The sequence below is a fragment of the Musca vetustissima genome, unplaced genomic scaffold, assembly GCF_032173495.1.
Source record: "Musca vetustissima isolate MV318-11 ecotype Yass unplaced genomic scaffold, APGP_CSIRO_Mvet_v1 utg6568, whole genome shotgun sequence".
Lineage (NCBI taxonomy): Eukaryota > Metazoa > Arthropoda > Insecta > Diptera > Muscidae > Musca > Musca vetustissima.
In genome coordinates, this window is record NW_026882783.1 from 138,312 (window position 1) to 148,705 (window position 10,394).

The 10,394-nt window shown below is 32.8% G+C and overlaps 1 protein-coding gene across 1 annotated transcript; it reads right to left on the minus strand.

The window, feature by feature from the left end:
* Positions 1 to 1,071: 1,071 nt before the first annotated feature.
* Positions 1,072 to 4,630, minus strand: LOC133329470 (sodium channel protein Nach). The gene is made up of 8 exons (XM_061537943.1): positions 3,924 to 4,630; positions 3,220 to 3,417; positions 1,890 to 2,411; positions 1,679 to 1,833; positions 1,555 to 1,620; positions 1,401 to 1,492; positions 1,244 to 1,349; positions 1,072 to 1,178 (listed from the first exon to the last, which is right to left on the minus strand). Exons 1-8 carry the CDS (start codon positions 4,628 to 4,630, stop codon positions 1,072 to 1,074), a joined length of 1,953 nt encoding a protein of 650 aa, XP_061393927.1.
* Positions 4,631 to 10,394: the final 5,764 nt, after the last annotated feature.

Consider the following 10,394-nt stretch of genomic DNA (forward strand, 5'->3'; position numbering starts at 1 on the left):
ATGCTTTCATTCCTCTGCAAGTATAAAATAACTATAACAAAAACGAAACAAACATACAATATGTACGTATGTATGTAGCCAACTAGAGTATAATTGTCGGATAGTTTCATTATTTAAGATGACATTTGACGTTGATGTCATCTACAAAGTATAAGCCAATGTTTGGTTATTGTCGTATTAAGCCCATACATACACATACAACGATATATAGCGAGGTCTGCATGTCAACTTTGTACAAATTTTCGAAAGATGTCATTTAGCCTTTATGTCAAATCATCTATCAACAACCAATACAGGAAGTTCTACAGCTATAAATGCCAATGACAACAATTTACAAAAATAAAATAAAAAGCAAAATAAACTCGATCCTTTAGCGACATTTGCTAAAGAAAGCAGGACAATAAAAATTGAAATAAATGAATCTGTGACATTAGGATCAGCCTTCAATGGAAAATTTTTATCGAAACATTTAATAGTACGTGGGTGTACATAAATGACATCTATCAGCAATATGCTTCGGCATATTTCGAAACAATTCGATTTTTAGTTTTCAAAATGTAAAAGGCATAAATATATAAGAATTGGCGATAGTCCACAACAAAATATCGGACCTTAAAGGGTAAATGTATTTATTAATTGAAATTCCCAACTTGACACATGGAGAACCTGCTAGAATAAAATACATATGATTTTTAGTTAGCATAAAATTCAATTTTAATTTGCCAAACCACAATGAGGAAAAACAACAAGGAATTTACTTAACTCATTTCCAGTTTTCCCTAATTAATTAAGAAATAAAAATCAACGATTTTAATATAAAAATCAACAAATACAAATTGTTCACTACCCTAATATTCCCACAGAACATTTACGCTAGAATGTATACAAATCACAAAATATTCCGCTTGTCAAATGTTATCATTTGTTTTAATAAGGGTAGAATAGATTATGGACTTGTAATATTTATGGCAACAGACCAATTACAATAATTAACTTCATGGAATACCACAAGAATACGACAAGCAACATATACACATTTATTTCAATACAAAGCATACAATGACAATAAATTTAAGAAAAAAGACGTCTAAACAATCTTATGGTAAAATAGAAAATTACTTCCGTAAAACTTAAAGCACTGCAACCCAAAAAGAAGCCCACCAAGCCGCCAATATACACTGACAAAGACAAAACAAACAAATGTTATTATTACTTCCTTTAGATTACAAATACAATTAATTACCCAATACATCAGCAAAGGAGAAGAGCACATCGCGGCGCAATTGCATTTTGGGATAGTCAATAATACCCCATTGTAAATTGGCTCCCAAAAACCAGACGCGAGAACGCTGAAATTCGTAACATTTAGTCCTACTCAAGTACAACAATATGAAACTTACGTAGGATTGGACAAAAAAGTTCGAATCATCGCAGTTGGCCAGACAATTGCAATTGATTTTATGCTTTATGGATTTTAAGGATATCATTTCATCTATAAATAAAAAATAATAACAATTAAAAACTGAATAGTATTTTTATTACCTTGATACCCACTTTTCAAACTAGCCACACAGGCCAAACCTCGCAGACCACAGATAGGTAAAACTCGACCATTCCTTACTGTAAATATATAGAGAAATAATAACTTAAGCCTTTTGTTGTGAGAAGAGAAACTTACATCGATTCCGATAGAAATGTGGCACACAATTACACACTTTCAAGGCCAAAAACATGCGGCACTCAGCCATACACATACCAAAACTATAGACCGGAACGGTAAGCATATCTTCAGCCTCGAATATGAAACGACATTTGCGTTGCTTGGTAGAGAATCTTAAAAACGAAAAAATCAATTATCAAATGATCATCTATAAAATATACATTCTTACGCTTTAGCCGCATCCGCAGTATAAATCTCCAATGCTATCAATTCCACTGTTGTATAATCGGTTTCAGGAAATGTATAACGTTGTTTGGTTATACTTGGTATATCTCCAGCACTGTGGAAGAAAACATCGTAGGCGGTTGAGAGATTAATAATTTGAGCATATATCTCTCCATCCAACGGATGTACGGTCACCCGAGCCCCATGATGCAAAAGATTCCATTGATTACTTTTCCAATATTCGTATGAATTGTAACGTGCCACCAAACTGTTTACCGAATGGCAGGTACCAAATTCAGTTTGTGTTTCATAGATAAACATTTTCACGGCAGCACCGCTGCTTATCTCCGGTTCGAAATGCCATTTTAGTTCGTAGAGCAAATCCAAATATTGGTCGCTCTCAATGCCATATGAATTGTTCAGAGGTAATTGATCAATATTTTCATAAGAGAGATGTGCCAACTTATCAATGAAAATCTTAAAGCCTTCTTTATCCTCTTCATTGACAAATACGTCAGGATGGGAACTGTCGTAAATCAATATTAAAAAATTAATAATCATTTATTCTTAAAGGCCTTTCATTCTCTGCTTTCTCTAATTTAGAGAGAAATCGGAATTTTTCATAAGATATTGGTCAATTACAGTTTTTATACAACCCACAGAAATATATTGACAATAATAATGCTTTATACTGAACATTTGTTAAAAATAAGATTACAGATATTTAAAATATCTAAAATAAATTAAAATTGTTCAGTGTTGTGCGCATAAATTAAAACGCCCTCATAAATTTTTTGAAATTTTTTCAGTAAAACAGCCCCACATAAGTTCACAACTTTCAAACATAATGAATTTCAATAATTGCTACAACTTATAAATCTGATCAATGAAATAATAAAGTGCATGTAATTTAGATAATTAAACTCGTCGTTATCAATAAACAAATATTTCCATGTAATGTCACTTTAATACCCAGTCAATATCATACATTTACAATTTACATTGATTGTCGTCCACTGGTCATATGCCCTTCAAAAGGATTTGCTATACAATATTCAACTCCTACCCTCCAAAAAATAAAAAATAAAATAAGCTAGCTTATAAAAACCTATAAATTTTAATCCACTCTCAATTCGTTGCCTGCTGCATTGTGGTTGATTTTGTGGGCATGTTGGCTAAAGGACAAACTATCAAACAAAATCATTGCCGCCGCCACTACAGTCATACACTGCCAACCACATGATCTACTATGGTTTCGGTTGGGTGGGAAGCGAACTGTAGTGAAGTGCACATGTATCCAGACCACTGTTGTTCCAACGCAGTTACATACTTACATAATGTATTCCTCGACTTTAAGCTCATCGATGCGTTTGTGGGGACACACTGTCAGTGATGGAAAGCTGGTATTCCAAACCAATTTATTGCGATCCATTGAGATAACCATTGGTGATGTTTGGAAACGATGCCAGGTGCGACGGCTAAGCGATATAATGCTAAATATTGCCACACAGATAAATGCAAACCACAATGTCCTAGAAAAAAAACAGAAAACAATACAGATAAATATATCGATTGGTCAAGACCAGGCCATATGTTATTCGTGAATATAGAAAACTTCAAAATTTAAAACAAATTACAAATAAAACAAGACTGTGCAGTATTTGTCGTTACCACTTCTGTAGTAAAATATTACTGTTATTTGTATGTGACTATGAATGTGACTTGGCATTTTTAAATAAATAGTAGATTTCACGGAACATTATAAGAATAACAGGCTTATATCATATTTCAATTCTTCATAATCTAAGCACTAACTAATATAAATAATAAATTTTGTTTTTTTTTTCTTATATTTTTCCTTGAACTTGATAAGATTTTATAGATAAAACATAACTGACAATTGTTGTTGTTGACCGTTCCAATACATCTTTAAAATTTGCAATTAATTTTCAAATAACTTCACTTTTTCCAATTCCTTACAGTTGTTGTTTAATTTCTCGAACTCTTAAAGTGTATGCGTGTGTTCATGTCATAATACCTTTCTATGAAACTTAATCCCATTTTCGCCAAATAGACAAAACCATGAATGGAGGAATTCAGCAGAAATTCGATAATAAACGAATGTGCCTTTGCCAATAAGCCGCTTCGACAACCAGAACCGCTTTGTTTGCTGTCATCAGCTGCAAGGACATCCACCTCAACGTCGTCATTATGAAGAAACGGAATTTTTGTTTTAGCGTTACGGTAATTGTTGACGTTTTCGTTGGTTTTAGTCTTTTCATAGTGGCCCATCCATAAAGGAGGTCGTCGTATGCGCCTTGCCGTTGTTATGTTGCGGTGATGAATGTTGCTGATGATATTGGTGTTGTTGTCACCATCATTATCGGAAACAGCAGCATGGTTTAAAAGCGACAGCTCTCGTCGCTTGGCTTGTCTCTGATTAAGAATTGTCTCATTTGGTGCTAGTCGTTTCTCATAGGGTTTAACATGCACAACATCCTGGTGCTGATATTTGACTTTGCAGTTGCCAGGAAACTGTTGCTGTTGTTGATTCTTCAAAGAGAATGGATTGGTGTTGGATTTCTGTGCAGATGTGTTGGTGGTGGTGCTGCTGTGTTCTTGAGGTTCCCGTAGTTGTTGCAGTAATTTCATGCTTGATGTTAAAGTCAAATCATCTTCGATGTTAGCATTGCTTTCAACGGGTTTCTGCTGAGTGTTAAATAAACCTTTGAATAATTTCAGCATGGTGCCAACAACGTTTTAATATTTTCGTTGTGAATAACGTAATGTATCAACTGCCGAACTAGAACTAAAATATATATAATTTCGTATTCTATTTTATAATCATTGCATAGTCACACATGTATCAAAAATAAAATAACAAACTCTCCCCAACCATTAATGTATTTTATTGCAATTGACCATTGTGTAAATGCTGTGAAACAAAACACCTGCGATAATTGCGGCCATGTAAATCTAATGATAAAATCTCTTAGATACTGAACATAGTTCCAAATAAAAAATAAGAAAAATTAAGGTAAATTCTTTTTTATGTATTTTTTGAATAAATTTAGGCTTTTCAACTATATTTTGCGCGATTCTCATTTCTCTACATCCATGCTTTCATTTTTATTATTATTCCAATTTAACAGAAATAAAAGGTTAATTTTCTCAAAAAAAGTAAAACATCAAATTTATTTCTTCTCCTCCATTAGTGGACATACAAAAGTAAATTGCCTTCATCTCTGATATCTCTACGCTGAACATGTGGCATATTCCACAAACCATATGACCATTATTGTTGGCGATTTAATTTTCGTTGATTGTCGTCCCATAATCTGCTCCTCCATAAAAAATGACAACATCATTGTTTTCCCGCCCATTACATTTAATGATGTTTGTTGTTAAACTATCATTACAACAACCTCTTCTGCCAAAGGATTTTCATTTATTTTTAATCAAACTTTATGGATTATTGCCATATTCTTTCAGTAATAAAAAGGATTTCAAAATGAACCAAACCAACAAGAACAACGAAACATGACACAGGCAGCGAAATGGACTGCGATGACGACTGTTTTACAAACACACATGTACACCACCAACAAACAATCCTTTAGAGCTATACGGGAAAATGAAACGCGAATTTTCTGCGCAAACCCAACACAACGATCCAGTTTGCTTAAGTTGTCTTTATGGCCGCACGAATGGACAATGGACATTTACTTTAAACCCGCTCTCTTCATTACCATTATTTAATTAACATAAAGCAAAGCCAAATGCAAGCAAAATGTTCCTTATAAAATGAAAAATAAAAACCCAGGAAGAGTAACTGAAATTACAGTAGCATTATCGTTTTGCAATTGTTAAATAAATTCCATACGTTGTCTGTAATCTAAGAAATGCCGTTCAAGAATTTATATAAACTGTTCATTGTAGTAAGATTTTGAGTCGGCTTCTATATTCGTCAAATTGAAACACACCTTTTCATGTTTCCTATTGTCCATCGACTGCTTGCGCCATTAATGAAAAAGGAAATGTGTTTGTTATTAACATTTCAGGATCAAGTCATTATTAAAAAGTTCTTACTTGTGAAGTATACAGTAGTTTAATAAAGACAATTCAGTATGTTTGTATTCCCTCGCTTTTGCGTCGGCCATCATTGCTAGTCATACAGCAGCATTAACATACATATTGACATGAAAGTATGCATCATGTAAGCCATATTATAATGATGGCCACCATTGCTGCTACTGCAGGTTTATAACCAACAAGAAAAAAAAGAAGAAAAAAACATTACTGCTTATTTGGAGAATAAGTTGATGGTGTAAAAATATGAAACAAAGTAATATGCTTGTGTTGGTCAAATATTAAAGCATTCCGTATAAAAATCAAAAATTACCTCCAAGATAAATATCATTAACTGAACAGTCAAAAAACCGACCGAGCATTTAATACACGTACTCAGAGTCGAATGTCCATCAATAATTCTTACAGCACCAAAATATTATTCTATAAAATCTAAATTTGTCCGACTAAATTACTATGCAGGCATATATAACAAGTCATTCATATTTAATTTATACCTTTATTATAATATATAATTTCCTATTCTTTGCTTGGCAATTGACGTCAAATTAGAAACTCCATGACCAATTTATATATAATGATGTGCAAAGAATTCATACATCATAGCTAATCTAAAACAAATTGTTAGAAATATATGTGATATTTTAAACATTTTTGATTAATATAATAATGCGGAATATTTTTTAAAAACTGTATTACGTTAAGACGACACAAATATCATAACGACTCTATAAACAAATTCATAAAAAAATTCAGATGCATTTCAAAATCTTCATATCACGTCTACTCAAAAATTATAAATTCTAATACACTTCATATTGAGTAGTTACAGAAGCATAGCATTTGATCCGTCGGTTATAATTGCCGTCATTTTCCCTTTCATGAGTAATTCTTAAACGATGGTGGTGGCCAAATTTGAGAATGTATATACCTTTGCCAAATAAATACATTTGTATGTCTATTATTTATACAAAACCATAATGTATAATTAAAATTACAACAGTCTTATTTGATTTATTTGCTAATTAACGAATGTACATTTGAGTAAAATAATTACAGTCGTGTTGAAATAGAAATCCTGAAATAAGTTCAAATAAACGATAATTCTCTGGTTAAAATAGTTTTATGTATAATTGTAGATATTAACTAATGTACATTATAGATTTACATAAAGGCGATCAACACAATTTAAAAGCAATAAATAAAAAACTAAAAGCTAGAAACGAAAATGTCTTAATTTCAAACTTTTTTTGTACGTCAACATGTTATGATCTTCTTAGCTTGGTATTTAATGATTTTTCTTTAAGCGACTTTGGTTTGCATCTTCTTTGTGGTCTCCTTCCAGAATTTTCCTTGGCATTTGGAGTACTACTGTTTCCATCATGAAAATTTTCTCTTGTTAAACTACCCAGAAAAATATCATGGGAATTGCTATGATCGCTTTCACCTAAATAAAAACAGTAGAATACTGTCGGTTAATAAGAAATGCAGTGCGACATGAGACACGACTTACTGTCATTGGAGAACAATGGCAATGATGTTGAGAAGCTATACACCCTTCCTGAACGTGTGCAGTGTCGTACCTCATCAACTTCAATATCGTTCTCAATGTGGTTTTGCGTACCTGTGGCTTCTCGGTATCTGCCTCTAGCTACAGTAACATGTTCCCTTGGTTGTGGATAACTTTCGTCTTCATTTGCCGATTGATCTATTGTATTTGTGACATCTCTTAATGTTCGTGAACGTGTTGCTAATGGAGTTGGTTCATTTTCATCGTCATAATTTGTATCAGTACTGTAGGCCAGCGACATATTTGTCATGTATTCACTTATATCTCTATGTGACGATTCTGTGTTACTAAAATTGCAATAAGAATTGACTTATGAATGTATCTACAAAATATAAATACAGATTACAATTATTACTTACGTTTCCTCAGGTGCATCACTAATATCTCCCTGTGACGGTTCTGATGATTCTGTGTTGCTAAATTTGTAATAAAAAAAGAGCATGAGTATGTCTAGAATATATTTATAGTTATGTAGACTACAATTGTCACTTACGTGTCCTCTTGGCCATCATTGGCTTCATTCTCGTTTTCTTCCGCAATTACACGCATATAATCATCAGCTCTTTAAATAATAAATAAACAATTATACAAATAATAAATTCACATATCTTTCTTACCTGTTTTCCTGCAATACTTCCTCTACTTCTGCCGGAGATCTGACTGGAGATGCAGAATTAAAGGATCTGGGTGTTTGTATTACAGAACTGGACCGCCTTGCTTCCTCCGCCAAGTAAGTACTTCTCCTTCCATTTCTTACAGTTTGTGTCCCATGCTTTAAGTATGACAGTATTGGTGAATCAGGATCCAGAATTTCCAATTGGTCTTGAAAAAAAGTTTTTAACAGCGAAGAGCACCTCGTTCTTATTCTGATGTTACTTGTCTCTGCCTCCATTAATTTGCTTCTCAGATGTACTACCTCCGTTTGAAATTCCGCCAATGTTTTTCGCATTAACTGGACCTCCTCAACGAGTTCCTTATTTAATGCCTTGTATTGACTGTCCATGTTATGTCAATATAAACGGGTAAACTCAAAAAGGAGATATTATTGAACCAATTTCAGAATTACCGCCGCAGAAGTAACTTTATCTGTTTTTGAAAAAGACGCCTTTAAAATAATTTATTTAATAAAATTTAATTAAAAAATTCCGTGCGATGGCTTCTATTGCGCGCAGTTACAAATGAGGAAGAACGAAAGAATGCCTGATAATGCCCATAGACAAATATTTACGAATGAAGTGTGATGAACATCGCATGAGACTACTTTATAATGAATACCAAGTAGTCGGTATACATAAATATTGTGTGATTGATTAGTCCACAGTGGTAAAGGAGACGTAACGTGAAAACTATATAATAAATTGCGGTCATATATATTACATATTTTATTTTTATTATTCTGACTTAACCTCATTAAAAACACAACAAATATTTCAGGGAAAGGAATAGCGTAGCTAAAAAAATATTTTTTTTTTTGTAAAATTTTCCCAATATGGGAAAATATTCACATGTGAATGTTGTTTTCGCGAGGCTATCCATTTCTTCACCCATTTCGTTCTTTTAATAACTTTTTTTCGCCAATTATTAAAAATGCACACCCAATTTTTTTGTTATCCATTTTTATTAATATATTAGTTTCTTACGGTGTCTTATTAGAACAATTTATAAATTTGAATGTCGGTTTGAAAAAGCCATGAATGATAATATGGCCGCTACAAACAACACAACAAAACTGTAAAGGGCCCCATACACTATAAATCATGCCGTCATGCCGATGAACCCCTTTTTGTATATGTGAGATTGACTAGTGTATAGCAAACTCTTCAATCACTATTCCAAAAAATCGATTTTTGCATTTTGAAATTGCATTTTGAGTCGTAAATTCAGTTGTTGTTTTATTCCGTCACAATTTTATTAATTTTGTACACAAAATTATTTATTGACAATTTTCAAAATGAATATTATTCACCAGATTGATAGGGGTTCATTTTCAAAATCAAAACTATTTTGATTTTCTTCGTGCATTGTGTGTGTCACACATACATAAATGAACTTTCAAAAAATAACACATACTATGATAAATGCTGTACGGCATGATGTATAGTGTATGGGGCCCTTAACAACCGATAAGTTATCGAAACTGTCACTTAAAAATGATAGTGTGTACCCCGCTTTAATATCTATTGTTTACAGATTTAGCTACCACTTTCGCCACATCAAAAACCATATCTGGCAAAGATGCAAATTGCATCAGCCTGCATAAATAATACCTGCATCTTTGCCAGATATGGTTTGTGGTGTGGCGAAAGTGGTATCTAAAACTGTAAACAATAGAGATTAAGATTGTGTTGATTCGTCATATAAGATAACAGACAACATATAAGACAAAAAATCAAATGTCGACTTTGCGATTTCCTCAAAGATTAAAAGTCGACTTCGACTTTTTGACTTTTCCATGATCCAATAAACAGGTCGTGCAAGAAGCAATCGTTATCGACAGTTTTGGATTAAAATCCCCAAGCTGTCAAATTTTTGGTTTACGTTTCCACACGATTAAGTCAAAAGTGAAACAGCTCGGGTGAAATCATCTGGTATTATCGGTCGACCTTATTATTCGACCATGGACTTTTCAATACAAAAATTCGATTAACCGATTAGTCGGTACCTATCCCTGATAGGTACTCCATCAAGAACGACATAATTAAAAAAGAAAGGAAATTTTAAACAAAAAGAGCAAAAATAGTGTAAAAGTAAATACGCGTATTGTATATGTGTTCAAACAAATGTTCAGGAAAAAGAAGCGATTTAAACATTAATAAAAGGCGTTTGTTGTGATTTAATGAGAACGTGAAA

Excerpts from the sequence above, each read along its gene's own strand:
- LOC133329470 (XM_061537943.1), bottom strand. The coding sequence starts at position 4,630 with ATGCTGAAATTATTCAAAGGTTTATTTAACACTCAGCAGAAACCCGTT. Across the intron at positions 1,621-1,678 it reads ACATTTCTATCGGAATCGAT|TAAGGAATGGTCGAGTTTTA; the intron begins GTAAGTTTCTCT and ends ATATATTTACAG. Across the intron at positions 1,493-1,554 it reads CTGTGTGGCTAGTTTGAAAA|ATGAAATGATATCCTTAAAA; the intron begins GTGGGTATCAAG and ends TTTTATTTATAG.